The sequence below is a fragment of the Eleginops maclovinus genome, chromosome 14 (genome assembly GCF_036324505.1).
Source record: "Eleginops maclovinus isolate JMC-PN-2008 ecotype Puerto Natales chromosome 14, JC_Emac_rtc_rv5, whole genome shotgun sequence".
NCBI classification, from domain to species: Eukaryota; Metazoa; Chordata; class Actinopteri; order Perciformes; family Eleginopidae; genus Eleginops; species Eleginops maclovinus.
The window spans coordinates 5,794,063-5,821,880 of record NC_086362.1 but is presented as its reverse complement, the minus strand read 5'-3'; the positions used below and the strand labels follow the sequence as shown (position 1 = coordinate 5,821,880).

The following is a 27,818-nucleotide window of genomic DNA, read 5'->3' as shown; positions in this document are numbered from 1 at the left end:
TGGATCTCATGACCCAGAGGTTTGCTGGTGATTACCAAAGTTGGTATCAATGTTTATAAGCCTTGTTGCATACAGTTGTCATGCATGTTAAATAATTCTAAATTCAGTTCTAAGCTTAAAACAAATCACGTGGTGCATCTAAGTCTTTTTCTGTGATCATGAGGTGCACATTTGCAATATTAGGTTAGGTTGTTGAGGCATCCTCCAATAGAAGGTAAAATGTTATCATTGTACCGGTGTTGGACCTGAGACGAACCCAAGTCAGTGTCAAACAGCTACCTTGTATGACTCAACATTTCTCATGCACAGGGGCTCGTCTTTTGACTGCCTTTGTCAGTCCTCCCAGCAGCCATAAATCCATTTCTATTTCAGATCACATGCCAATGGGGTCACAATCCACGTTCCACAAACCCTCCCCCTCTGTTGCACACAACAAAGCTTAATCCTCCTCCAGCAGGCAACAGGTGGACCCTAAATCTGGGCTGTGCCACCCGAGTTAGCGGTGTAAATGTTGTTAGGGGAAGTTTGGGGATGGGGTGACGGTGTGTCCAAGGCGGGGATTAGGGGGTGTGTTGTGGGAGGGCTGCACTGGGCGGGAAAAGGACAGATATGACAAAGAGCTCAGTGGAAAAATATCTGCTCTAGATCTCTTAAACAAATGATTCAAATCCACCCCTTGCTGACACACCTCCACATCACGCCACTCTCTCCTTGGAGCTTGCCGCCTTTGCCTTTTCCTGCCCACATACGAACATTGAGAAAGAGAACCTGATACCTGTCATGCAGAGCCAAGGGGCCCCAAGCATAGTCATGTGGGTCAGTGTGACTATGACTAAATGTAGAGAAACTTTACACCATCAGAACAGTGGCGTAGATGCATCCCCAAGATAGTTTAAAGGGTTCATGTGCGCAACCAGGGGCAGGGAGAGATGTTCAAAAAGTATCAAATGAATTCATACAGAGAGAGCCAAGAGCAAGAATAAATTTACAAGTACTGACTGAGAAAACCATATAAATACGCGTACAGGCACAACTTTGCTTGATTTGGTCAATATTTTTAACCAATAGCACATGTTCAACCCTATTACACAATGCATAATGTCACCTGTGTTATCCCCAAACACACACACATACACACACACACACACACACACACACACACACACACACACACACACACACACACACACACACACACACACACACACACACACACACACACACACACACAAACACACACACACACACATCATGTGATTGCCCTCTATTAAACACCCAAATGTCATGTCCAAGTGTGTGTGTGTGTGTGTGTGTGTGTGTGTGTGTGTGTGTGTGTGTGTGTGTGTGTGTGTGTGTGTGTGTGTGTGTGTGTGTGTGTGTGTGTGTGTGTGTGTGCATGTGAGAGAGTGAATGAGTGAGTGAGTGAGAGTGAAGGGGGGGAGAAAGAGAGAGAGAGAGAGAGAAAGAGAAAGAGAGAGAGAGCGAGAGAGGTTGGCCAGTTCAGTCAGTTCAAAATCATGTTACACTAAAGTCGTGTGATGGAAAGCAGGTGTGGCATGTGGTCCGCGTCACAGTGTGGGACAGCCAATCACAGTCACACCAAATTGCATGTCAGTCCAGTCATCTGCTGTGAGAAACACTATGAAATCATAAAACCTCAGCCACAAATAAGTACTGGGTTACTTCATAGATACCATGAATGACCATCAAATAAAATGTTTACTAAACTGCAGATCATCAACTATGATTTCACGAAAGGTCAAAAAGAGGTATTGATCTGAATTCAGTTGACTAAAGTAACAATCTATCAAAATAACCAAACTGTAAATGTGAACTATATAAATAAATACAGACAAACGTCTTTCCTAGAATGAGTATTATGACAGTAAGTACTGCTAAAACTATGGGATAAGAGGCTTAGAATAACTGTTAGTTAGTCATAAACACAAGAACAAATAGTGCTAGCCACCCGGAAGTGGCTAGCTTAGCAAGAAGACTGAAGACATGGGAAACAGCTAGCCTGCCTCAGGCCAAAGCTAATAAGGCTAGGAAATAGAAAGACAATTTATGGACATATATATATATATACATATGATATATAACATATTATTAATCAGGCTTGAGATGTGCTGGTTGGTGGGTTTGCTTCCATTGGACAGGGCAGGCTATTTGTTTCCCTGCTCTCTTTAGTCTTTATGATAAGCTAAGTTAACTGACCACTGGCTGTAGCTTAATATTTACTGTACAAATATGAGGGCGGTATCCATCATCAATCTCGGCAACAAAGCAAATAACTGTTCTCTCCAAAAATACAAACTTGTTTTTAAGTTAACACTGCAGCGTCCTTTAACAAAAGGGTTTGTAACTCTGTGGTACTTACAAATTAAGTTGTACTGATTATTGCATGTATCTGCGTAGCAACACCCCAACTAATTATGAAGCTCTCTGCAGCATGCTTGCAGTCATTCTAGACTGTGGTTGGTGACCACTGGATAAAATTCAAAACACGTACACAAACACACACTCACACACACACACACACACACACACACACACACACACACACACACACACACACACACACACACACACACACACACACACACACACACACACACACACACACACACACACACACATACACACCCCCCTTTTGTCCTGCCTCATGACTTGCACACCTCATGATAATATTATATTACACACAACTTTGGATTAGGTCCGAATTTTGTTGCAACAATATGCAAACTCTCTTTTTCCTCTCTGCCCTTTTCGTGTGTTCTACTAGTCCTCACTATTGTATATGTATGCAGTGCCAGTGGGATCAAATTCATTGTGGACCCGCTGGCACCATCATCACTCAAAGGTCAAACAGCCACCTAGCCCAAAGTGGCACCAATGAACGCTATGTAGCCAGGACCAACGTTTGGTGTGTACTCTTTTGATAAGACACCAGTAGAGTGGCACAAGTGTCCCGATGCAGCAGCTACAGGCACCCAAATTCCTAATCAAAGTTGCTCAGAAGGTCTGGTCTCAGTGGAGTAGAAGTTTATCTAATCAGCACAAGGACATTTCAAGATTGATGAAGGGTGACGTCACAGCATTTTAGTGTGAAAGTAACAGGTTTCATCTCCAGTTTTAAACCAAATATACAGTACAACAGTAGGATTATCATGCAGGAGAAATTCCAGATAAGTCCTTAAGTGAGGGGATGCTGCTTTAATAAAGTTGACCCCTGACCTCCCGAGAGAGAGAGAGAGAGAGAGAGAGAGAGAGAGAGAGAGAGAGAGAGAGAGAGAGAGAGAGAGAGAGAGAGAGAAATGGTGGAGTAATAATAATAATAATACACAAGAATTGTATAGCACTTTTCCTAATGTTCAAAGACACCTAAAGTCACGCAAAGCAATGGTTTGAATTAAGAAAAGCTGTTTTGGTTGTTAGAAAACTGCTTCAAGTGGGACAAATTGAGTATATTTCAATATGTTGTGCGCTAAAAGTTTGACCTTACAGTAAAAGATTCGTTTTTTTTTTTTTTTAAATGCATGTTTAGTTCAATACCTAACAAGGGCATACTGTTTACTTCAGATGCTTATAAGAAGCTTGGATTTTCTAATTCATAATATGTTCAGGATTTTTTTTAGGGGAAAAACGGTAAGTGACGGTCTGTCACCCCGGAGTTTATTGACATAAAGGTTCATCTTAATCCGTAACCAACAATAACATTATTTACAAAAATACATTCATGACGTGCAACTGCTCCGCTTTTTCTGTGGTCTTTCTTGTGTTGGAATATTTCCGGGTTTCATGAATGCAGCAGTAGCATATCGCGATGTTGCATTCGTTTACGTCAGAAAGCATGGCGCTCTGTGATTGGCCAGTGACCAGAGTTAAAAATCCTCCCATCCCCCTTCCTTTTTGTGGGATTCCCCGACAACAACGTGCTCTGGTTTAACACAAAAATATTTTGACTTATTGGACTGTTTACCTCGCCTCATCCGCGCTCACCAGTGAGTCATCTCCCTCGGACAGCACTAGTGAGAAATACAAGGTAGTGTTGTTGGCGCAAATGTGTCATTGTTAACAGCAAGTCTCCCAGCGTCACTTAGTGATCCGATAAAAAAGTTTTGCGGCGTTTTGCTAACGTTTGTCGGTCGGATTCCGAAACGTAGTGCTAACGTAATTAGCCACTTACGCTAACGCCAAGCTAACAACAGTTTGCGGTATTTACGTGAAGAAACCTTTTATACAGCCCAAAGTACTTTGCCTGTTTGCACATTTTGGCATTTAAATTAAGTGAGATTCATTGAGTTATTTGGGAAATGCCGATATTGAGGTTAGCTTCATTCAGTGGGTGTGGGCCTCTTGCTAGAAAGAAAATGGACGATAACGTAAGCTAACGTTAGCATGTTGTTTCATGTTCTTGTTTTGGCAGTCGCTCATCACCAACCTAGCTAACTTTGTTTCAGTTGTGAACTTCATACACAGCTTAGTTTAATGTGCTTAACATAAACACTTACGTTTTCATTAAATGAGTTAGTCACCACTTTACTTACCAGAAAGTCCATTTAGAAAAAGGGTAAACTTTACTGAGTTTTCAACGGTGTTAATGTTCATTTCGGTGACAGCATTCGATGACATTTGACTTTATTTACAATGATTAATCTTTCTTTACATTTTTGCTATACTCGCCGGGCTTTTGTCCTTGTCCTTTTCTCCTTATTGTGAGTTAACTGACTTGCTTTCTTACGCCATTCATTAAACAAGAGTCATATCCTAGTTGTCTACATCTCTTGACTCCGTTTATGCCTAATGTTAATCAAAAGTGTTATTTAGACAAATCAAACTTTTTATCACTTTGAGAATTGAAATTTTTTATGACAGTATTCTGACCACTCTGTCAGAAAATCGAGATTTTTAACAAAAGTAATAATTGTAAGACATACACTTCTTGATGCACATCAAGCTGTGAAAATGGAGCGTTTGATAAAGACTACTGTCTGACATACTTCCTGTTTATCCCCACAGCAGTCCTGCACCTTTGCTCTTCCAAAGTTCCTCTCAGCCGGATACGAGGGGAAGTGATGATGGAAGAGCAAAGTCTCGATCTGCCTTTGAGCCAGGGCTCCTTCAGCGAGCTGTGGAGCGTGTAAGTTGTGTAACTTTTTAAAAAAAAATGTAAATATCCTCCAGAAAAAACATGTTAACCAATTTGTGACTGTTTGGTTTTCAGTTTAACTCCCTCCATCTCCGGCATTCCAAGGGTAAATAATGTGCCACAGGAATCATGGAGAACAGATGGCAGCATGGATTTAATGGTAAACATGCACATTACTTCGCTGTAGAAGAATGCTTTCTGTCAATACTCGTATGATGGTATGTTCAATCTGAGTCTATTTACTAATGGAGGTTGACTAACTTTGTAATTTCTCTCTTTTTTACAGGTCCTTAATGACCATTCTCTGGTCGAAGGGTTTGACGAGTTATTATTTGAGCTGCCTCCGGACATGTCTGCCAAGGATGGTGTTAATCCCCCTTCATCCACAGTGCCGGTGACATCGGACTATCCAGGGGAATATGGATTTCAGCTCCGTTTTCAGCAGTCCGGCACAGCTAAGTCCGTCACTTCGACTGTGAGTAATTCCAGGCATTAGCTCTCAACATTAAAGTTATTTGACTTCTCGTATATACTGAGAAGCTTGTTTTGGTCGATTTAAGACAAACCACTACCAACAGCCAAATCGATCTGTACTCGTATAGTAAACACTTGGAAAATTTAGGCTGAATCTAAATGTTAGAGAAAAGTTGGACAGGGCAGCAGATTAACCTGCAACCAAACATGGCAGGGTTCTCCTTGGAGGAGACAAAGGATTTTTTCCGCTGCTCATTTTCGCCATTTCCTGCTCCTGAGTTTCTTCCATCCTTAGTGTATTAGTGTAGAGTCATTGCTCGTCTTGTGTGGTTTTAACTCACTTGACTTAAACCGACTTGACCATAACAAATTTAAAAAGGTTAAATGGATGAAATATTTTAGTGTATTTAACTCACTAACTCATCTTTTTGAGTTTTTATCACAAGCAGCTCATTTAAAACACTGGCAAAAGTTTTCGTACAAAGTTTTAGTATCTTACCTTCAGTGTTGCTTTTAAAGTCCATTCATTCGTACATCTCACAGCGGTATTCAAGGGGAATCTTATTCATTGTGACGATTCGCAGAATTTTCAGGTCTAGGGCCAGTCACTGTGTTTGGCGAGCCAATGGCATTAATGTATCCAGGGTGACTCACCCAGCACTGCGCTGCAGTTGGCCAGTTTATTAAAGGTTAGGTTGGTGGGCCCTGAAAATCCCGCCCCCTGCGACTTGGGCTCTGTCTGTGCTGAGCTGCTGCGGGGTTGTAAAGCACGGCCCTGACATGACGGGACATGTTCCTGCTGTCTTCCTCCGGCACTGAATGGGTTAAAAACGGGACGAATGCAAGGTAAAAAATGGTCTTTTAATTTGACATTTTTGTACTTGCTTCTGTAGATTAATGTGGTTAAACATTAAACCAAACTTTTAAAATAATGATTTCTTTGTTAGATGGACAGAATATGCTCTATGGCTTGAGCACAGGCAACATGAAGTAAAAAGAAAAGCTGTTATAAGAAACAGTTAAAGCATTGGGAGAGCTTCAATCGGCCTAGAACCAAAAGTAAAATGAGCTAATTCTGCGTGGAGTCAGTGAGGGGCTCTTTATGATTTCATTTTATAACAGTTTTTTGCTTGGGACAGAATATTTCAAATAGCCAGCTATGTTAATTTGGTAGCAATGGATGAACTTCAGGTCATTATATGTTCTCGCAGCTCTATAGCTCCACAAGTGCACACACGATCATAATAATCGTGTGGCTTTCTCCCTGTGCTCTCTCTCAGTTTTCGGAGCAGCTCAATAAACTGTACTGCCAGCTAGCCAAGACCAGCCCAGTGGAGGTTCTGTTGGGAAAGGAACTTCCTTTAGGTGCCACCATCAGGGCTACGGCAGTTTATAAAAAAACTGAGCACGTGGCAGAAGTGGTCCGTAGGTGCCCCCATCACCAGAACGAGGACGGTAAGGGAAATATTTCAGAGAGAAGTTGCTTTGAATGTACAGAGGACAAATGTTCCCTTTGTTGAAGAGCTCGTTTTAACGTTTTCTAATCTGGTCTCCTTTCAGCTGCCGAACACCGGAGCCACCTGATCAGGGTTGAGGGCAGCCAAAGGGCCCAGTACTTTGAGGACCCTAACACCAAGAGGCAGAGCGTGACTGTCCCCTATGAGCCCCCTCAGGTAGGACTCCCTCACCCCATCTGTCTGAGGGGTTGATCTTGTCTACGACACCAGTTATATTTCACTCAATCACAGTCCTATGTGACCTCTGAGCATTTTCTACGTGAGTATATGAACAGTGTGTATTTTAGCAAGGAAATTCAATGTCCAGAAACTGCAATAGTTGTGATACCGTTCATGAGTGTGCTTCGCAAATTGATAAATGTAGCACATTTCGGACAACCAGATGGGTGGATGAGGAGTTTTGAAGTTCCCGTTTCCACCTTTTTCTCTTATTGTATGCACTTTAACCGGCATTGTATAAAATAAATCCTACTTTCTGTTTCAGTTGGGCTCAGAGATAACAACTGTGTTACTGAGCTTCATGTGCAACAGTTCCTGCATGGGGGGCATGAATCGACGCCCCATCCTCACCATCCTGACCCTCGAGACTGCAGAGTGAGTCCCACTTCTTTTTAATACACATTTCAGGACGGGTCATGGCAACAGTGTTGTATTTTCTAGGCATCTTATGGTGCTGCTCAGGAAGCATTTTGAGCCTTCCTTTTGTTCTCCTCCTCCCTAGGGGGCTTGTTTTGGGGCGGAGGTGCTTTGAGGTTCGCATCTGTGCTTGTCCAGGGAGGGACCGCAAAACCGAGGAGGAGAACAGCACCAAGATGCAGAACGGCACCAAGCAAACCAAAAAGCGGAGTACGTTTTTCTTGCATTCCTTCATATTTCAGCCCCTGTTTGCTGCCCCCTCGCTAACCCTCACCCTGTTTCTTCAGAGAGCACCCCGGCTCCAGTTCCTGACACCAGTTCAGTGAAGAAGTCCAAGTCCACCTCCAGTGCAGAGGAGGAAGACAAGGATGTGTTTGTTCTGCATGTAAGTGAAGATGCACTATAAAGCTGGATGTCTTTACAACATGTTGCATTCTGCTTGAAGAATTTCCTGCTTTGGTTTCTCCTGCAGGTACGTGGTCGCGAGCGCTACGAGATGCTGAAGAAAATCAACGATGGTCTGGAGTTGCTGGACAAAGACAGGTAAAAATGACTGTAGTTCAAACCTTAATTTCTCTAGCTGGAGTTCAGCCCTGTCTTCTACAGATCACCTGCCACTAGAGGTCACTGTGTATTGTATTAAAATCAAGTCTGACTACCAGGTCAACTGAGGTTATTTTGTCATTCAATCTGTAAATCTCTCACATGAGCCATCATTTCTATCACTCACTGGATTCCTCCTGCTTCCTCTACAGCAAAACTAAGAGCCGGGTGTCTGTGAAACAAGAGTTTGCTGTGCCTTCCAGCGGAAAGAGACTCCTGCACCGTGGAGAGAGGAGTGACAGCGACTAAGAAGTTTGTCGCTGTGATCTTGTGAACAAACGTCCTCTCTTTCTCCCTCCTACCAATCAGGTTTATTTCACGCTTTTACCTGCCAAAATCAACCCACCTCCTGCCTCAGTGTAAAAGTGATAAAGTCCTAAAATGTGCGTATTCTAGGAGGTATTTAATCAGTGTTAATCTTGGCAGGGATTTTCATTTGAGTTGACTATCTTTAAATGTGTAAGTTTATAATGCATACCTTCTTCTTTTTTTACACATGTTTTTATTTTTGGCATTTGGCTTGTATTTGCCAGAGGACAGTATAGAAAGGAGAGGGAGGAAGAAAAAGGGGTGATGACATTTTCCAAAATGTCCCAAACCAGAAACAAACCCAGTATTTGGCATGTGCTCTGACCACTCGGCTAACAAAGCGCTCTCCATACGTTGTTTTTAGTTGATGAAATCTAAAGAGAATGTTTCTATTTTCATCATTTTTTTCCGCAAGATTGAAATAAAACAAGTCACTGCCATTTGTTAAGATTCACGCTTGGAGAACTTGAACGGATGTTACAGTCCATGAGTGTTGCTGTACAAATTTCACCAAGCGACAAGTAGCTTTACACACAGACTTGGGACCAAGTCTCTTTTTGATGGGGCCACAGCGGGGGCCAGCAACATACTGATTGCAGGTTTAATGGTGCAACAACCTTTAGCCAACACAAAACCTAGTTCAACGATTAATCTAGAAATTCGTGCCTTATGGTGCTTGTCTATGACTGTTACTAGGCCCGCCGGGGCCCACTGGGCTCCTGCTACGCTGGCAGATACCTTGACGGGACCAATATCCCCTTGCGATTTCACACGTTTACATAATTCCAAACTTTTGTGCGTCTCCGTGAGGTAGTTTGATCATGTGACGCTTCCAGCTCAGTTCCTATGCACGCAGATATAACAATGAGTTGGGAAGGGGAGCAAATGTACGGCCAGATCAAAGAATTCACGGGCTTGGCTGCATGCATTTTTTATTTTAGTTTTTTACCAGGATGAGCTGTAATTTCATTTCATTCCTGTTATTTCCAATCATCGGTCCGTTGACCTCAGCGCTGCCTCTTGAAGGCTGGTGATTCTGTTTGCAGGGATCTGTGAAGTTACTGTTAGGATTTTGTTTTTGTAAAATGACCAGCGGATTTGGTAGCTAGATGAGGGGCTGGCTGGATCACCCTTTTAGATTTTGTAAGTTTTATATACAGAAGCTGTTGATAAAAAAATAAAAAGAGGAAGTTTGACTGTAAAATTCAAATTTGCAACATATCACCTTTGTGTGAATTATGCCATGCAAGACTGTTCAGATATTGATTTACTACTGCTGGTCTAAACACATTAAATATAAGTTGATGTTATGTTTAAAGGTTTGTCCTCACAGACCATGCAATGTGTTACCTACTCAGCACTCGATGTGACCAATCCCTGTCAGTCAATTCAACCACTTTTTGTTTTTATAAAGCCAAAAATATAATAAAGGCATTTTTTCTGTTTAATTTCTGTGTCTTCGTAGATTAAGTGGGAACCTAGTTTTGTATAAGAGATTTATCTTTCTATATTTTTCATTATACTCATTTGTTTCATGGCTTTTCTTTTTTTACTAATTTGCATTTTGTAAGTCAAAGCTTCAAGCCAAAATAAATGCTTAACATAAAACAGTTTTTGTATTCTTTTATTCAACATAAATGTGTGTCCTTGTCTCTGTACCTCTGTTTATTGCACTACACCGTGTTACATCATCCTGTTTTCCATGTTCAGAGGATGGATGCAAAACCAGCAGCCTGCAGAAAAACGTATTCGCTTTCTTGGTTGAATGGAGTCTTGTGTTCTCTGTCAAATGAACTGTTCATGAACTTTTGATGTTACTGGAACAGGTGTGTATTCGTTTTACATCTCTCTTCCTGGGAGATCATTTCCTCCTGTTCAGAGAAGCAGGATGCATCTCTAGCCTGGGTGAGTAATGAGACGTGGGACCGTATTAGTTTGAATGTATTTAACTTGGTTCCCACTTATTAGATTTTATTTGACAGAGTCTCGGTGACATTTTATGAAGCTGCCCTGCATTGAGTGCCGTCAGTAATTCAACATGGGACGTTTGTCTCTCAAGAATAAAGTCCCTATCATGGTTTCTCTGGGTGAGTATTTTTTTTCTAAATTCTGTCACCTTAATTTTGATGAAGAAAACGTTTAAGCCGTAGCTAATTGTAATTCTTATCAATGATTTTTAATTACATTTTTAAAGATCCACCAAATACAGCCAGTTTGTGAACACGTGTCAATCAAAGTCGATAGATTACATTCTAGGATTGTGTTTAAAACCAAAAGAGATGAACCTTTTGTTGAAAGAAACAATTATCTGTCTGAGTCCATTTTCGAGCAAGAACGATATATTTTTATACATTGATTTTAGGAAATTGAAAGATTGTAGTTGAGGGTTTGAGGGATCATGAATGGCATTTATTTTCACTTCTCTCCTGTCTGCTCACTGCCTCCCTATTTCAAAGCTTTCTCGACAAACACCCGTCTGTATGTCTCTCCTCAGCTCTGGTGTTTGCGTGGAGTGCCGCAGAGCGAGAGTACTTCCATCATCCGAGTGATCTCACCTGGGAGGATGCCAGGAACCACTGCCAGGTACCACACACTCAATATAACCTACAAAAACAGACATACTTGAAACATTAGCCAGAACAGTATTCAAATACTCAAAAGAGAGATATGATTTTTAATTAGAAAGGCACTTCCATCACAGTAAATGTGAGGTTCTGGCAACAATAATACTATTATTGTACAGAACCGGTAGTATGACATAGATGCGATATAGCAGATGTACTGTTGAAGGTTGACTGTGCCCTTCCACGTCCTGTCAGACCTGTTTCAAAGACCTGGTGACACTGACCCCCGAAAACATCCAGAACATCTCCAAGTTACTCACGTCTGACTGCTGGATTGGACTCCGCAAGAACTCCAACAGCAACTCCACTATGGACCCCACTATGGACCCCACTATGAACTCCACTATGAACTCCCCTATGGACCCCACTATGGACCCCACTATGGACCCCACTATGAACTCCACAATGAACTCCACTATGAACTCCACTATGAACTCCACTATGCGTTGGTTCCGCTGGACCAACGGGGACCCCCTGATCTTCCAGAACTGGTACCCTGGTTGGCCTGTGTTCAGATCCTCCCTTCCAAACAGATACTACTTTGTCTGCCAAGAAAAGCCCAGCCTGGAAACAACAACCCTGAAAATTGTCCCCCCACCAACGGGAACTCCAGGATCGGCCTTCCCACCAACGGGAACTCAAGAATCAGCCGCCCCAGCAACGGGAAATACAGAATCGGCCTTCTCAGCAACGGGAAATACAGAATCGGCCTTCTCAGCAACGGGAACTCCAGGATCGGCCTTCCCACCAACAGGAACTCAAGAATCAGCCGCCCCAGCAACAGGAAATACAGAATCGGCCTTCTCAGCAACGGGAACTCCAGGATGGATCGCCCCTGCAACGGGAACTCCAGGATTGACCGCCCCAGCAACGGGAACTCCAGGATCGGCCGCCCCAACAACGGGAACTCCAGGATCGGCCGCCCCAACAACGGGAACTCTGGGATTGGCCACAGAAAACTCAACAAGCAATTCCACCGAATTTGACGCCACAGCCGCAACCACAGCCGCAACCACAGCCGCAGCAACACCAGCGTTACCAGCTCGATGCAAAATAACGCAGTGGCCAGAAGAAGCACATTATGTTCTGTTGCCAGATTTCCTCAAGACTGATGAAAACTACATTGAAGACTCTTGTGTTGCCATGCTCAGCTTCGGGCCGTGGGTTGAAAAGGAATGCTCAGAGCGCCTCCCTTCCATATGTTATGAAGGTAGGACACCTTAAAAGCCCATATTATTTTATATCAGTCAAAAAGTAACTACTAAAGATGACCTGTGACTTTAAAGTGTCATATTAAAGCGTTACTCATCGAGTGACCGGCGGGTTAATCCTACTCCTGCATATTGAGAAAACAATTATACATTTCCTGAGCAACTCGCTGTGTATGGTTGCGTTCCTTTTGTATGTTAAAGCCTCTGTGTAGTCTTCTAGTGCTTTACACTATGTGCCAACTTATACCTATAACCCAAACTCCTTATCTGTGTATTTAAACCTTAATAAAAGTCCATTAAACCACTTCCCTCTGATTTCCCACTGCAGATCGTTTCTTTGGCGAAGTGAACGTGACTGACAAGACTTTCGACAGCGCCAATCTTGCTTGGCGCAAGGGGCCTGGGAATATCGCCCATTACCGCGTAGAGGTCAGATACGACAACGTGCTGACACAGAAACACTCTACTGAAGATTTGACATATAACCTCACCAACCTGACTTCAGGCACCCGCTACTCAGTCCAGGTGTTCGCTGTGAAGTGTTCGAGAGACCTGAACCCGCAAGAGGAGACCTTCTACACCAGTGAGTTTCCCTCCTTCTGTAAAACCTGCATACACCTCCACTTGTTAGTTCCAAAAGATACCATGCCTTTTTTCCCCCAGTTTGAGTTCATTTTGTGACTTGCTGAGCTCAGAAAATGCTTCGATTTAAAAGTAATCTTAATACACGAATATATTTTCACACATTTAAAAAGAAAAACAACAGCCCTAGCAAATGCACATTTTTGGTGGAGTTTGCCTAAGTACATTTAATCAAAAACAGTCACATTTCTAGGTACTCATTTGGCATCTTTATTTGCATTTTAGAAAGTGTGAATAACATGTGACATGGATATAGATTGAATTACAATATGTAATATGTAAAGTCATTCAAATACGCCCCCTCCAACGGGATGCTCATTACTTCCATGCTTATTATCCATTGCATTATTATTTGATCTCATATGGTCCATAATGCAAAATGGAAATGAAATGTATGTATATTTAAAAGCCTCATTTTGTACTTTTACTTTTGTTACCATGGTTATATCTCCCCTGTCTTTCAGCACCCCAAAAAGTGGAAAACCTGAAATTCACCAACGTGACAGAAACGTCCGTCCTCCTGAACTGGACCAAACCGGCTGGAAACTTAGATTTCTATCTGATTGGGATCCAAAATGGGACGCAGATTAGGAGTAAGACAGAGGGAAAGATCATCAGCGGTTTGATACCTGGAAACCTTTACACGTTCACTGTCGTCTCAGGAGTCGTTGATAAATCCACCTGGAGTGAAAAAACCCAGATCTCACTATACACCAGTGAGTATTTATGGCATAAAGCAGAAAATGATGCATGATGGGACCTGCTGTACTTTCCCCTACGATTGAACTCTCACCCGGAAGTAAACTGTATGAATAAGACCAGTGAAAACTAATCCAAAGCGTGACCAATAAAGGACAATTTTAAAGCTAGACATTTCTTTCATTCAAAATATAAGATTTAAATATGCAAATAATGAGCTGAACAGTGAAGCATGTGATATAGGGGGGTTGTAGGTAAACCGTGATGTTGTGTGTGTCTCTCTTTCAGAGCCTGGGAGAGTGTTGGAGCTGAAGGTGTCTCATTATACCCATCATTCACTGCAGCTTAACTGGAAGCAACCGGAGGGAAATGCCCCCTCTTTCAGGGTTATCAATATAAATGAGAAGTGTGTATTTGAAGATTGTCCAGAATTTACTTTTTTATTTACTAAACGTAAGGTACATTTATAGTTTCCCTTGCGAACGTAAATTGAAAAAATCTAAACGACTTTGGTCAAAGCGTTAATAAATTTGATGAGACAAAACTACATTTTTAATTCTATTTTATAAAATAAAAATGTCCTTTACTTCTTTTTTGATCAGTTTCATAGTGAAAGTAGCCTTTCCACGCGTAACCTGAAAGAAACCACTTTATTTAAAGGTAAATCCGAATGAGAACTCCCCAAAAGAATGGTAATTGTACGGTAAACTGTGCACATGTACGACATACAGAAGGTAAAAATGGTTATTCAGGTTGTGAGGGATAACATTTATGAAGGGAACTTCAAAAAGTACGACCAAATTGTAATAAATGGGGTTATATTTTGTATTATTGTTTTTAAATGACAGCAGCTTGTTGAAACAATTAACTGTTTCTCCTCCTAGCAAAACGTTTTTTACTTCAAAAACGGAACAAAACATCACAGATCTGCCAATCGGCTCCAGGATTACCTTCAGTGTGACAGTAGTGGTTAATGGTACCATCGAGGGGGACAGTGTTACCATTGACGGCAATACCGGTAACTCATATCCTACAAAATACTTCTACAAAAACAATGTCCTCCTGTGTCACTGAACATGCCTTTGTGACTCCTCCATAGCTCCTGGACCGATTACAAACTTGACATTGATCACCACTGACAGAACGCTCAATGCCTCGTGGTTATCCGAGGGGAATTCCGTATCTTTCACCGTCAAGCTCCTGCTGGAAAACACCATGATCGAGAGACGCATAAATAAAACAGAGATCTTCTTCCCAAACCTGAAGACTGCAGCCAATTACACAGTGACCGTCTACACCTTTAACCGACATCACAACGGCCAGTCATTGACAAAGTCCATATTCACCAGTGAGTTGCCTTGTTGCTTGCCGTGTATTTGTGTAAATTAAAGTCAATGTTTTAGTTTTTTCAGTGCACCTGTGGTTACAGTCAAGCCCTTATGCAAGTGAAATCAGTTTGAACCAGGCCGACCAAGGAATAGGGATTACTTCATGGGAAATTCAGTTTAGAGTCTTTACACTCTCTTTATTCTTCTAAGATTAAAATGACTGCACAATAATCTGATAAAACACTGCCCCGTTTTCTTCTTTTTTTCCCCCCAGGGCCGTCGCCGCCTACTAATCTCACAGTAAAAATTGCCGGTAAACGGAGTATCACCTTTGAGTGGGATCCCCCTGCCGACGTAGCAGGAGTCACGTACGCTGTCAAAATCAACTCCATCTTCTGGGGCGACACCCAGTCCGCCACAGTGGATAACAAAAACAGCTACACGTTTAGTGGCTTAAATTCAGGGACCAAGTACTATTTCGAAGTGCAAACAAAGGCGGGTACAGAGCTGAGTGAAAAAAAAACGTTGTCACAATTGACAGGTGAGACTTTAAAACTACCAACATTTTTACCGACAAACTTTGGTTGAACATTCCCCTAAACTTACGGTAAAATCTGTGTTTCAGACAGTAGGTGGATATGGGACAGTGTGACTAAAGCATGTAAAGGTGTTCTGATACAAACGTTACAGGTTTAAATCAGAAATTGGGCCCAATGTGTCCCCTTTTAATAAACCTGAAATGGGGAAAACATAACATGCTAACTGAAAATTAGCATGTTATGCTATATTGACATTAATATTCCAATCCTTTTACTTTGGCTGTTGATGAAAGCGCACCATAAGTAGTTTTGGGTCAACAACAATACAAACAATAAACTAATATGTGTTTTGTAGTGATTCATTAAAAAGGTTGCGGCGACTCTCAAATGTTTTAGAAGACCTACTTGTAAGAATATTGTCATTAAAGCCTTCTTGATTTTCCCGCCACTATTTGTTTCACAGAGACAAAAGTTGCCAAAACAAACATTCTTGCAAGATTGCCGTTATATCTCACCAGCTGTTTGTCCCCCCAGTTGCAGAAGAAAGGGAAATCAGCCTGTCCATGATGTGCTCTTCGTCTCAGCCGCTCCTCTGTGATGGAAATGCCACAAGGGAAAGTGTATTTAACAAGGTATGTCTCATATCCACATGGACAAAAACAGGGTTTTAGTTGAAGTTAAAAGAAATAGCCTCTTCACTACACAAACAGTAAAAGAGCAGCACTTATTTGGAGTGTGTGTTTTGGACTGGGTTAGCCTTGTGTTTAAGAAGTCCTTTAACAGCTTGTGTTTGTGTGTTTTGTTCCAGTTGAAAACGCATTTCGACAATGTCTTGGGGGACAATATTTTTTGGAGACTCGAGAAGCTGGACCCCCAAAACAAATAAGAGACACACTTTTATTGTATTTATTGTCACTGTTTACATAATTTTTTCTGTTTTCAGTCTTGGTTTTGCTATTTTTGTAGATTAGTGTCGTTAGAAAATAATGAAGCTTTTAGATGTTTGCGATTTTTAAATTTGAATTAGCTGCAGGTTATACATTTAAGATTGAAATTCTAAAAACAACCAAAAACTAAACTGCTTCCGACTACAATAACACTAACATCTTTGTCATACTTGATCATTTTCACTATTTGTTTTATTTGTCACATCATTTTATGCAAGTATTCTGGTATTTCCACCAGGTAAAGCAGATGATAAGAATAAAGACACGTGTCGTAACACAACATTTTTTACGTATTAGGTCAAAGTATAGAATAGAAGAAGTCACACATTATGAGAAACAACATTGTGACATATACACTCACTCAAAATAGCAGGATAAGCATTTAAATTTACATGACTATTTTCTTCTGGATGATTTGTGCTTTCAAATATGTGTCTGATTTATCTGAATAAATAACGTTTTTTTAAAATGTGATTAACATCTTCGGGGTAATTATTCTTCTAAACTAATTTATGTTCTAATGCTCAATAATGTTGGGCGTTTTAGCCTTTGCAAGCCGTTCGACTCAAGGGTAGTAAGAACCTATATCACACTACAGGAATGGGCAAACGTAAAAGGGCCCCTAAAGTATTTTTGTGTAAGGGTTTAATCCAATTTGACTTGTTACTTAAATATCACATTATTTATAATACACTTTTATACTTAACAAGGAGCATGTTGGGCTCTACCCATCAGTTTGAGATTACAAATAGTTATAAGATAGCACAAAGAAGTACATATACACACATTTCTTCAGCTATGGGAAATCAGAAGTCACACTCTGCCTTTTTACAAGTTACATTTTTAGACCTAAGGTGAGACTGACCTTTACCAGAGTCTGTTTCGTAACCAGAAGACCACCAGTAGATAAGCCGCACATAGATTAAGTCAAGTCAGCAGATAAACAGAGAAGTGTCTGAGTGTCGGCTGTTATGTGAGGGCCTGGTTCAGGCTCCGTCGGCCCTTAACACAACCCCAGGGTCTGCTGTGAGAAATACAACTTCACATGTGCGCCAATACGCCTGCCAGCTTCCCCTGTTAAACATCCGAGTATTAATTTAGCCCTTTGCTTTTAGTTCCCATGTTAAAGAGAAGGGCTGTGATATGAGGAAGGGGCGGCACAAACCCTAACCCGAAAGAGAATGTATTAAAGAGTCGGCAAGCAGGATAAACATTTTAAGTAAGAGGAGAAAGAGCATCATTCAGTAGCATGGATTTGAGAAACGAAGAGGAAGAGGCTGAAAGAGAAACACCTGCAGGTTAGTTTTAAGGGCATCTTCAACCAAAACTAATAGCAAATTGCTATTTTTATGAAGTGTTTGATTAAAACTCAAAGACAAATATCACACTTGACTTTCTCAGGATGCAAGGGAAACATATGGGGGAAACATTTGAATTATTAAAATGAGAATGGTTCCCCAATTTTAATTCTCCTCCCTTTTTAAAAACGTGTTCTTTTTTAAGAAAATGTGACAGCATTTTCTGTGTAGTGCGATAGACAATGTGCTCCTCAGGAGAAAAGAGATGATTATGTTTTTAAATGGCCTAAGTAGAATACTGTAGTATAGTGGTGTTCATCATTCAATCCTGTTAAAGTACTATCTCAGTCTGCTTAGAAACCTAGTTAATTTACACAAAATGAATCAAAGTACTAGAGCTTTGAGCCCCCTACATACAGCCTGTGCATATATAGCTAATATGGCTCGAGTCACCCTGGTACATTTGTTATACTAAACAACTCACTTCTTGACTTATGATTCTCTTAAAGGGAAAATGATGTAGCAGAGGAACCAGAGGAAATGTATTTTGATGAATACATTTTCTGGATGCGTCAAATGTGTGGAAGACGGAGGCTAAAGCTCACATAATAAATATTGAAACTGAGATAGGAACCTTCTTACATTAAAAAATCAGGTTTTAGAAGTATTGCCCTGTTGGTTTGGTTAAAAATGAATGACGGTTGGTGTCATGTCCAGGCTCACTGTACAGCCCTGAGGCAAATGTGTGTGTGATATAAAGCTTTATAATGTTTGGTTGATTTCTGAAATATGTGTTTATTGCTCTCATAACCAAAGGAAACGGCATCTTTCACATTTAATAGAATAACTAACAATGGTTTTTCTACCTACATCTTCTCTGTGATGTGATCCTTAAGTAAAATCAGTCATAATTTGTGTTTGTATACTCGTTTGTTGTATGGCTTTGGCTTTGTTTATGTTTATTCCTACTGGATTATGCACACAACACAAAAAGAGAATGTGCCTATATGTATTACCATCTGTTGATCTTATCGGTATCTTCATCACAGTAAAACTCATCAGCACTTTGCATAACAGCCCATAAACCTCACCTGAGGTTACAGTGGATGGCTGGACAACAACAAGCTGCAGTTTTTCAAAAGTCCACGTTTTCTTGACTTCACGGAGAAAGTGTCCCAGTTTTATCTTAATGGGTGTCAGCGGTCGAACAGTGCAGCCATGATTACATGTTTACAGGCCGGTCATGATGCAGGTGTGTCATTGGTTAACAGGTTTATGTATAATATTCTTTGTGTCGAAAAAGACGATTTTAAATGGAAACTTTCTTGTTTCATGGTTGCGTTTTTTACCACCACAGTTGCAGGATGCTGTCACACTTGTCAACTGACAACTCGTGTGGCTGTTGTTATGACAACAACATTTCTAATCATGGGACTTCTTATGGGTTTGATATTCTTTGGTAAGTACAGATGTAAAATACTACATTTCACATATGTTTATCCCATTTGTGCCACGCTCAAATCTGAATGAATGTTTAAAATCTGTCAAACTGTTGGAGGAGTTCTATATTTAGTCTTATAGCTTTTAGGAATACTTTTTCTTTTAGATGTCATTATACAAATGAGAAACAATCGTATTATTGGGTTCTATGAAATAAAAACAAGTTAGATTTGAACGATTTTAATATATGTTGCTCTAAATACATTTCATATGGAAAACATTTAAAGGCCCCATATTATAAAAAGCAAGATTTCCATTACTTTTTAAAATACGATCTTGGGGAAACAACATCTAGTTCCTGTTACTACCATACTTTTCTTCATAGCACTTCAACTACACTGCGTCAAGTTACTAAATGGCTCATTTTTATTGGTCAGTCACGTGGACAAGAGCACCAGGAGTGGGTCAGACCGCCCTGTCAAGCCATGAGCTGATGGAAAGACTGCAGCAGTGCCAAAGAGAGCACCAGGAAGTCAACCTGATGCTCCACACTGTCACTCAAGGTGATTTATATTCTCTGATACCAACATGTGTCATCCCGCACCTGTGACATCTCAAAAGGTGTGGGTGCAGTCATTCAATCTCGTAAGGTTAAATTATAGTAACCAGTGTCTTGCTGTGTGTAGACTCCAGGTGCAGTGTGTGTCCTGGCGGCTGGCTGTGCTGGAGGAGTCACTGCTACTTCTTTTCAGTGGGACTGCAGGATGATCGTGGCTGGAGCGAGAGCGCAGAGTTCTGCCTGCAGCACAACAGCAGCCTGGCCGTCATCAAAGACCCTGCAGAGATGGTAGCGTCACGAGAGACAACATCAGGTAGCATCTCTGGATATCAACTCCTCTCAATGTCTCTTTCTCTTTAGAAGTTTATCCAAGGTGTGATGAGCAAGCTCCCTCACTTCCCCTACCTGTGGGTGGGACTGACGGACGCTCAGCAGGAGGGGCAGTGGCTGTGGGGGGACGGGGAGGACGTCCAGCAGTACATGCCGTAAGTCCGGATCCAGATGGTGACGGGTCAAAGAGTCTTTTCATATTCAGGATGAATGGGTCAGTATTTATGGAAAGAATGATGATGCTCTTGATTTATTTGTGGAGCAGCAAACACAAGAAGTATTATGAACATTTCATTCATTCTGATATTGTATGGAAGTTGAAACACGTTTTTCTTTCTGTAAACAAATTGAACAGAAGGCCTTTTGCGTGTTCAGCTGCCCTGCTGTGCCTCACTGTAAACACTATTTTTCGTATCAGATCACATATGTCTTACTTCCTAGGAACTATAAACAAAACACAGACCTGTAAAATGACTTGAAATAAAATGAAGCTGTGACTAAAGAACCAAATGAGGACCATCTCCTTAAAATCAATTATAAAGTCCAATAATTATCCAATAAAAACTCACCTCATACATTTTAATGAAATATGTTTTTTTTATTACAATATGTACATATAAACAAGCATTTACATATAAACAAGCATTTACATATAAACATTGGCATCCAACTGATTGTATTCGTTGACATTTGAGTACATATATCAACACAACTCTCAGTATGTTATTACAGATTCTTTTTTGGGATAAAAAACACATTACCACTTTGTCCCTTTGAAGGGTGACGGTGGAGTGGGACGCTGATGACAGGGACTGTGCAGACCTGCGGGGGGGCGGGAGGCTCTTCGCCTCCAGCTGTGAGACTGACGGACCCTGGGCTTGTAAGAGAGAGTCCTGACACACATGTTCACACATTTTATATTCCTTTAAAATATAAAACATTGATATAAATATACTGTGTCATGCAAAGGAGAAATCAGCTTTGTAAGAGGCTAAAGTAAAATGTACAAAGATGTACGTTGATGTCAGAGATAAGGATGAAAAACACATTATGTATATATACATATTTATTATGTGCATTTCTGAAAGTGCATTATAAAGTGCTTGGATACAGGATGTGTTACACTTTCATGTTCACACATATTTATGGATTTTTCTGGAAATTAAGTGTAATTTTCAAAGAATTCCATGATACAAAATAAATACTTCACACAAAGTTTAGTTTCAATGTTTTTGTTTCTGATCGAAATCTCCACTTATGTCATTGCAGTTTGCGTATCACTGTTCAGTCAGAGATTTCATTCGAAGAGGAATATTAGACAGCAACTGTTTAAAGCGACATTTAAGGTAGGTCAATTCAGGTGAAATTCCGCCCCAAAAACAAAGGATCAAAAATCCTATTCCTCTTTTTGGTTCGGTATTTGCAATTTACTTAGAATCCTCTTCAGAATTTCTCCGAGTAGTTGAATGATGGACTAGTGTCAAGAGAGTGCGCCCCCCCAGTGGGGCGAACAGAGGGTACAGCTTCCCCCTGAAGCTCCCAGTGAAGGTGTAGATGTGGGACTTTGTCTCTGCGTTGTAGAAGGAGATCTGGCCCTCCTCGTAGTCTAAGTAGACCCCCATGCGTTTGGGCACCATGCCGATGGGCAGAATGGTCTCCGTCTTGGTGCAGGCGTAAAAATTGTTGTTGCTGCGCCACAGGACCCAGTAGCCCTGTTTGGGGGTCATGGGGAACCGGCCGAGACGCTTGGAGTCTGCGGTGGTCACTCCCAGACGCCAGAAGCCGTTTTTGGATATGTCCACCTCCCAGTAGTGGCGCCCGCTGCTGTAGCCTTCCCACCCCAACACGCAGGGCCAGTTGTCGAAACGCTGGGGGCTGTAAGGCAGCTCAGACTCCGAGAGGCCCTCCTGGACCTGGTCCTCCGACATATGCAGCCAGGGGTGGTTGGTCATGGGGTCCAGGATCACATCAGCTGTTAGGGAGAAGAGGAAAGCACTCAGAGGTTGTTGTGAAAGGAATGTTTTGTTGCTCTATGAGACACGATAAGATGAAGATCTTACCTGCTGCGCCGCAAATCCAACTCCAGACTGAAAACAGAGACAGGTATTTTATTAGATGCGCAGTGGATAAACAACTAACGTGTTAATTGTTGGACTAAACCAGTGATTTAAAAGATCAATCTTAAGCCTGAGATGATTCACATTACAGGGAAAAGTCATTTCTCATTCTCAACATCATCTTTATCTTGCCTAATCATTTTCTTTTCAAATATTCTTCGGTCCTCTACAATCGCTTTGTATTAAAGGGTCAAAACCTCCACCGTCTCAATAACATCAGAATGATATATTGATGGGCAAACGTGTCATTTTTAAAACTGAGAAATGCACACCTGAGTTGGGGATGTATCTTGAAATCCCGGCTTTCCAAGTCCGTTGTTTTGCCAGTAACCACAGCTGTGGAATCATTTTCTGAAATGGGAAAACAAAAAGATAAAAATAGCTTTCAATAATTTCAATAATTGTATTCATTCAATGACCCCTATGACCATGTGGTATGCAAATATGAGAACAGGGATCATGGTAATGCTGTGTAAACTTTTCCAATGCTTCCTGTTAGCGCTCTGCTACGACCAGACCATTGCACCAGTATTGAAAGATTTCAGCCTCTACTGTGACATTTTGCAGACCATTTACATGCACAACCCTATATAACACACTACAGGAAAGGGAAAAAACCCAACAAAGCATCATAGGGCCTCTTTCAGAGCCTTAAAGGTCATTATTAAACATAAATAGAGCAAATGTAGTTTGTAGTTCCTGCAGGTATAGCAGAAAGTCACGCAGCAAGCCTAAAAGAAGGTAAAACTGGACAATAATAAAGGCCTTCAAACTTCAATAAAATAATGTTGGCCCGTATGCCGCACCTTCATCTGCATGAGAAATGAAAGCTGTGCAGATAAACTATCAGTTAATAAGGACGTTTATTGTGGAAGGCAGGGTCATATAAGCCGAATCACAGAGAGCATTTATTGATGCCCTGCACGCATTCAGAGAGCAGGGTTCACTAAGTCAAACGTTATGTAATGCTGCATGTTGTATAGTTTAGTTATTCAAGGTTGGTTATCCAGTTTCATTTCAGGCTTATGGCAGAAATGTGAATTTTCTCACCGTGCTGTCTTCCTTGAGCAGCGACCAGGTGATGAACTCCAGCAGAGGCAACACGTTTCCCAGGCGCTTCTTCTTCAGGCCCAGCTGACTCAGCACTCTGCCCAGCTCCTCGCTCTCCACACCACAACTCTGCCAACACAAACCCTCAGTCAGCTGCGTGATGTGGCGTTGTTTTCTACTTAAAAAACACAAATTCAAACGTTTTTGGGGCTTTTTCCTGGTGTTAGGTTAACGGCCCCTTACCTCAGTCGCTGTCTGTAGCTCTTTTGCCCACTCCATGATCCTCATCTGTGGCTCCTCGCTGGCGTTCTTTTCCTTCTCCTTATTTTCCTCGCTCTCCAACACCGAGGGCATCTCCTTCAGGAACTGAGGACACAAAACCAGTAAGCTAAGATTGATATTTCTTTCACAAAAATGTACAGAATAGTATTTTTAGGCAGCGTAATGCTGTGTCGTGTTCTGACCTTGTCGACGTGGTGGAGTTCGTCGGCCCACTCCAGGATCAGTTTCCTGCTCTCCTCCAGACTGCGCTCAGTACGCCGGTCTGCACTCTGGGCTTCTTTCTTACTGGGACCCTCGTCTGGATCCTCATCGCCCTGCTAGAACACAACGACACACAGCTGTTACCCGTGCAATTATTTAACTGTAAAATACTAATAAGAATTAAGATTACTTATGTATTACAGTGAATATTTCAACCAATAATCAGTTTTAATTTATTTATATCTTCATCAGTACTTTTACAAAATGAAATATATTGTCAAATACCATTTTTTACAATTATTATTTTAAAATGGAGCAACTGTCTGGAACTCATTTCCTTTGGGATAAATGCATTATTTAGATTCTGGTTGATACTGTTACCATTGATGACATGAGAAACATCTACATTATATTTCAAATGTGTATCAGTGTTTAATTCGTCACGTGGGACTTTTTTTTACTGATATGTAAATAGAAAGGATAAAGTAAAATAAACCCTCTGTGTGTGACTCAGCACTGCAAGGCAGATAACCAGGCGGTATGGAGGCAATAAACAGGTAGCATCCACCCATCCAAACTAACACCTCTACCTGCATGATCAAGTAAACATTCCCATGGCAACGCTCATCTGATTTGGTCATAAAAACAGGTTCATCTGACCTCGTAAGGCTCTAAATAAAGCGTATGAGTAATAAACTCAAGCTAGGAATTTAACAGACTGAAAGGATCAAAAGTAAGCCTGTGTTTACTGTCCAAATCAAAGCCATCTTTTTTCCTGAGCTGGCCAACAAACAGAGGAAATGTAGGTCTAGAAATTAGGCAAAAAGATATAGTATTTCCTTCTCTTTTTCCCTTATCACTCTTTTCTGTCTTGTCATAGTGTTCATTGTATAATATTATGGTTATGGTATTACTAACCATAATGTGAGTCTGCGGAGCCGCTGACTCACATTTTCCCTCATGTCCTACCTTGCAGATTTGGTCCACTTGCTCCTTCCAGTGATGGATGAACTGCACACACTCCTGCAGGCTGCGGAGATCCTTCAGGCTGTTTTGACGAGAGTGTTGCTGCGGGAAACACAACAGGTCACATTTGAATGTTCATCAAGGTAGTGGCAAAAGCTCAAAAGGGAAATGAGACAAAACAGGAATCACAGAAAAGAATATAAATGAAAAAGCAGTTCCAGTGTACCTGTGAGCGGTGAGTGAGGTTTATGGCGGATCTGCTGGGGGCCGAGCTGTGGATCTGCACGTCCTCCTCGGGCAGGTTCCAGCGCACGGCCCCGATGGAGCTGCTCTGGGTGCGGCTTTCACCCCCCTTCAGTATGCCCACTCCTGCAGGGGGACACATTGAGGAGAAAACCTTATGAGCGTCATTCATGATCACATGAAACAAAAATCAAGCAGATAATTATTTTTCCAACAAAGGGAGTAAATCAGCAGGGTATTGATACTCACAATAGTGAAACTGCAATTATTAGCCTTTGTGATTATTAGCTTGATACGTGTCAGTTACAGCCACAATCAAAGGCTTCGCATCATGAAGACATACCTTAAAGCATTTATCTGATTGGATGTAAGCTACATTTCCCAGCCACACCAGAAGAAAGCTGTTTTAACATGCATGCATGCAGCAGAAAAAATGCAATTAGCAGTAATTAAAAATGGATTTATACAATTATTTGTATACATACTTTTAGCAGGTTTCAGAACAGTCATCTCCATCTCCATCTTGTCAATTCTGTAGCAGAGGAAAAAACAGTGATGTAAGAAGTAACAGCAGCTGTATAAATATAATAGACACTCCAGTACTAATCTGAAACTGTAAGTTAAAATCATAAAATGTGCATGATGAATCAAAGGTTAAATGGTTAGTATTATATTATTGATTATCATATTAGTTAAATGTCCTTTGAGGACTTATTGTAACTATTTGTATGGTGTAGTTTACCTGTGGCAATATAACATAGATGTTTTCTTATTATTCCAGATATACATTATTTTTTAAAGATCTTTTTTCAAAACAGGTGAAAAAATATTTTGGTGGGAATGTGAAACTTATCATAAAATTGGAGCTTATCATAAAAATTCACTTGTAAAGATGTGGAGAAAGCTAAACGTATGAGCTATAATTATTACCTTTTCAGTGTAAATGATAATAATTAAAGCCTTTTATTTTTTAAATATGTTTTGCAGATCGTTTTTAACATCTCAAGGTGCGTCGATTACTGTCTTTTAAAGTGTGCTATACAAATGAAATGTATTATAAGCAACACCTGCCAAAACTATTTAATAATATAAGTCATTTATTTAAATTCAAATCATTGATGCCTGAGTATTAATATGGAGTGAAATAAAAATGATTCCCACGTTTAAATTAATATGATAATTCAATCTATATTTAGCACATACATTTAAAACTACCATACAAAAGGCTTATTGAAAATGTGTGTTAAATATCATAAATCCAGTAGAGTTGTAAATAAATATTATGTATTATTATAAATCCAGTACAAAATGTCTCATAGACATACACAGTATACTGTATTAACCTCTGCTGATATTCATGATGTCCTACCTGTAGCCGGAGGCAGGGTGGTGCAGCTCTGCTGGTGGAGAACACTGGACAGGCGCTGCTCTCTAACCAGCCTCATATTTGTCTCTTTTGCTTGTTGAACTTTGGACTTTTTTAGATTGCTCCCTCTGAGCTGGCGAAGAAACCTCTCTGACGACAATTCCTCACGGCTTCTCGGCAGCGGCTCGATGAAGGTTGGAGGTTTAATGACGGTGGTTAGACTCTGCATATCAGTGACGCACTGGCATGGATTTTGCTCAGGTGTTACTGTAAATAGGTGTAGGTAAAGTAAAGGTATTTCTTATACAGTGGCTGCTTGGATAACATTGCTGATTACTGTGTCAAATACATAAAACATCTAATACTTTGCTAGAAAGGTTTTAAAAAATATTGAAAAAACTAACAGATTTCTTAGCTAGAGGTGTTTTGGTCTGAACTCGATTTTTGAACAATATTTCCAATATTTTGCAGCATACAATTACATGAGAGTAACAACTGCACATATGCACATATTATTATATATTTTCATCATTTTTTGAAGATAAGAGACATTCCTGGTTTAATAAAGGTCAAAGTAAATCAAATAGAAACCTTCTTTAACTCACAGTGCATGTCTTTAAAACAATATACAAGAACTCTTTTCTCTAGTCATCCATTTACTTCCTGGTGAGCTACTGGAGAAGAGTAAAACACATTGCTCTACATAACCCCCCTGACCTTTTGATCCTCAGCTTAATATGCCCTTACTACATCACACCATATTTATTCCCTTCAATGGCAATTATAGTGGCAAGTCTGTTTATGAGTAAAGTAACTGTCAGAAATCACAGAAGAGTTTAGATATTTTTACTTATGTAGAAGTAGCAGCACAACACTGTAAAAAACCTAATTCGAAGTACAATTCCTGCACTGAAAATGATAGAATAGACACTTTGTTGTTTTGTTTCTTCATGCTAAAGGCATTTTCAAAATCTCCTCTTTGAAAACAAAAGCAGTCGTTGCGCTGTTGTGAAATTGTTTTGAATATAAAAGGAAACTTAAAGTTCTCGTACTGCAGACAAATAGTCCAACTACCTAATATATTCATTTATGAGGAATTAAATAAAGCAGAACATACTGTACAAACGGCTAACATACTGTAGTGAAATTCAAAGTTAAATGACCTCAATTATTTACATACGTGTAGCATTTGAGTTAACATTATGAGTTAATTCCACCATTGACAACACTGTGATGTCATCATACTTACGTGCGCAGGTAATATTCCCACAGGAACGGAGAGGGC

The 27,818-nt window shown here is 40.6% G+C and overlaps 4 protein-coding genes across 10 annotated transcripts; 3 read left to right on the top strand and 1 right to left on the bottom strand.

Moving 5' to 3' along the window:
- The first annotated feature begins 3,870 nt into the window (after window positions 1-3,870).
- tp53 (tumor protein p53) lies at window positions 3,871-10,299 on the top strand. 2 transcript variants are annotated; one of them, XM_063900549.1, is made up of 11 exons: window positions 3,871-4,045; window positions 5,023-5,143; window positions 5,228-5,312; window positions 5,439-5,627; window positions 6,907-7,081; window positions 7,187-7,299; window positions 7,628-7,737; window positions 7,865-7,989; window positions 8,067-8,164; window positions 8,252-8,322; window positions 8,535-10,299. In XM_063900549.1, the coding sequence occupies exons 2-11, from the start codon at window positions 5,079-5,081 to the stop codon at window positions 8,629-8,631; spliced, it is 1,128 nt and encodes a 375-aa protein (XP_063756619.1). In that variant the 5' UTR covers window positions 3,871-4,045; window positions 5,023-5,078; the 3' UTR covers window positions 8,632-10,299. The 2 variants fall into 2 exon arrangements, with proteins under 2 accessions (XP_063756619.1, XP_063756620.1); XM_063900550.1 differs by having other exon boundaries at window positions 3,908-4,045; window positions 5,026-5,143.
- Window positions 10,300-10,492: 193 nt separating this feature from the next.
- On the top strand, window positions 10,493-17,155 carry LOC134875667 (fibronectin-like). Of its 2 annotated transcripts, none has more exons than XM_063900262.1 (12): window positions 10,493-10,596; window positions 10,674-10,778; window positions 11,186-11,274; window positions 11,511-12,525; window positions 12,855-13,109; window positions 13,633-13,884; window positions 14,156-14,273; window positions 14,752-14,885; window positions 14,967-15,215; window positions 15,470-15,736; window positions 16,275-16,366; window positions 16,543-17,155. In XM_063900262.1, the coding sequence occupies exons 2-12, from the start codon at window positions 10,730-10,732 to the stop codon at window positions 16,618-16,620; spliced, it is 2,598 nt and encodes an 865-aa protein (XP_063756332.1). In that variant the 5' UTR covers window positions 10,493-10,596; window positions 10,674-10,729; the 3' UTR covers window positions 16,621-17,155. The 2 variants fall into 2 exon arrangements, with proteins under 2 accessions (XP_063756332.1, XP_063756331.1); XM_063900261.1 differs by having other exon boundaries at window positions 16,269-16,366.
- A 758-nt stretch (window positions 17,156-17,913) lies between these two features.
- LOC134876002 (natural killer cells antigen CD94-like) lies at window positions 17,914-21,523 on the top strand. Of its 3 annotated transcripts, none has more exons than XM_063900816.1 (6): window positions 17,914-17,979; window positions 19,337-19,438; window positions 19,857-19,982; window positions 20,106-20,266; window positions 20,342-20,463; window positions 21,088-21,523. In XM_063900816.1, the coding sequence occupies exons 1-6, from the start codon at window positions 17,931-17,933 to the stop codon at window positions 21,203-21,205; spliced, it is 678 nt and encodes a 225-aa protein (XP_063756886.1). In that variant the 5' UTR covers window positions 17,914-17,930; the 3' UTR covers window positions 21,206-21,523. The 3 variants fall into 3 exon arrangements, with proteins under 3 accessions (XP_063756886.1, XP_063756885.1, XP_063756887.1); XM_063900815.1 differs by having other exon boundaries at window positions 20,339-20,463; XM_063900817.1 differs by lacking the exon at window positions 17,914-17,979 and adding an exon at window positions 18,890-19,231 and having other exon boundaries at window positions 20,339-20,463.
- Window positions 20,932-27,763, bottom strand: si:dkey-219e21.2 (E3 ubiquitin-protein ligase TRIM39). 3 transcript variants are annotated; one of them, XM_063900811.1, is made up of 10 exons: window positions 26,511-27,763; window positions 25,653-25,699; window positions 25,151-25,293; window positions 24,928-25,026; window positions 23,940-24,074; window positions 23,719-23,841; window positions 23,476-23,604; window positions 22,698-22,776; window positions 22,369-22,395; window positions 20,932-22,280 (listed from the first exon to the last, which is right to left on the bottom strand). In XM_063900811.1, the coding sequence occupies exons 2-10, from the start codon at window positions 25,687-25,689 to the stop codon at window positions 21,736-21,738; spliced, it is 1,317 nt and encodes a 438-aa protein (XP_063756881.1). In that variant the 5' UTR covers window positions 25,690-25,699; window positions 26,511-27,763; the 3' UTR covers window positions 20,932-21,735. The 3 variants fall into 3 exon arrangements, with proteins under 3 accessions (XP_063756881.1, XP_063756879.1, XP_063756882.1); XM_063900809.1 differs by having other exon boundaries at window positions 26,537-27,763; XM_063900812.1 differs by having other exon boundaries at window positions 23,940-24,071; window positions 26,537-27,763.
- Between the last annotated feature and the right edge of the window lie 55 nt (window positions 27,764-27,818).

Bases quoted from the DNA above. Each gene is read 5' to 3' on its own strand.
- tp53 (XM_063900549.1), top strand. From the start codon at position 5,079: ATGATGGAAGAGCAAAGTCTCGATCTGCCTTTGAGCCAGGGCTCCTTC. The intron at 7,082-7,186 runs GTAAGGGAAATA...GTCTCCTTTCAG, and splicing joins CCATCACCAGAACGAGGACG to CTGCCGAACACCGGAGCCAC. The intron at 7,738-7,864 runs GTGAGTCCCACT...CCTCCTCCCTAG, and splicing joins CTGACCCTCGAGACTGCAGA to GGGGCTTGTTTTGGGGCGGA.
- LOC134875667 (XM_063900261.1), top strand. From the start codon at position 10,730: ATGGGACGTTTGTCTCTCAAGAATAAAGTCCCTATCATGGTTTCTCTG. The intron at 10,779-11,185 runs GTGAGTATTTTT...GTCTCTCCTCAG, and splicing joins CCCTATCATGGTTTCTCTGG to CTCTGGTGTTTGCGTGGAGT. The intron at 15,737-16,268 runs GTGAGACTTTAA...TTGTCCCCCCAG, and splicing joins AACGTTGTCACAATTGACAG to TTGCAGAAGAAAGGGAAATC.
- LOC134876002 (XM_063900815.1), top strand. From the start codon at position 17,931: ATGGATTTGAGAAACGAAGAGGAAGAGGCTGAAAGAGAAACACCTGCA. The intron at 17,980-19,336 runs GTTAGTTTTAAG...TTACCACCACAG, and splicing joins TGAAAGAGAAACACCTGCAG to TTGCAGGATGCTGTCACACT. The intron at 20,267-20,338 runs GTAGCGTCACGA...CTTTCTCTTTAG, and splicing joins TCAAAGACCCTGCAGAGATG to AAGTTTATCCAAGGTGTGAT.
- si:dkey-219e21.2 (XM_063900811.1), bottom strand. From the start codon at position 25,689: ATGGAGATGGAGATGACTGTTCTGAAACCTGCTAAAA. The intron at 25,027-25,150 runs GTACACTGGAAC...TGTTTCCCGCAG, and splicing joins ACCTCACTCACCGCTCACAG to CAACACTCTCGTCAAAACAG. The intron at 23,605-23,718 runs GTAAGGGGCCGT...TTGTGTTGGCAG, and splicing joins AGCTACAGACAGCGACTGAG to AGTTGTGGTGTGGAGAGCGA.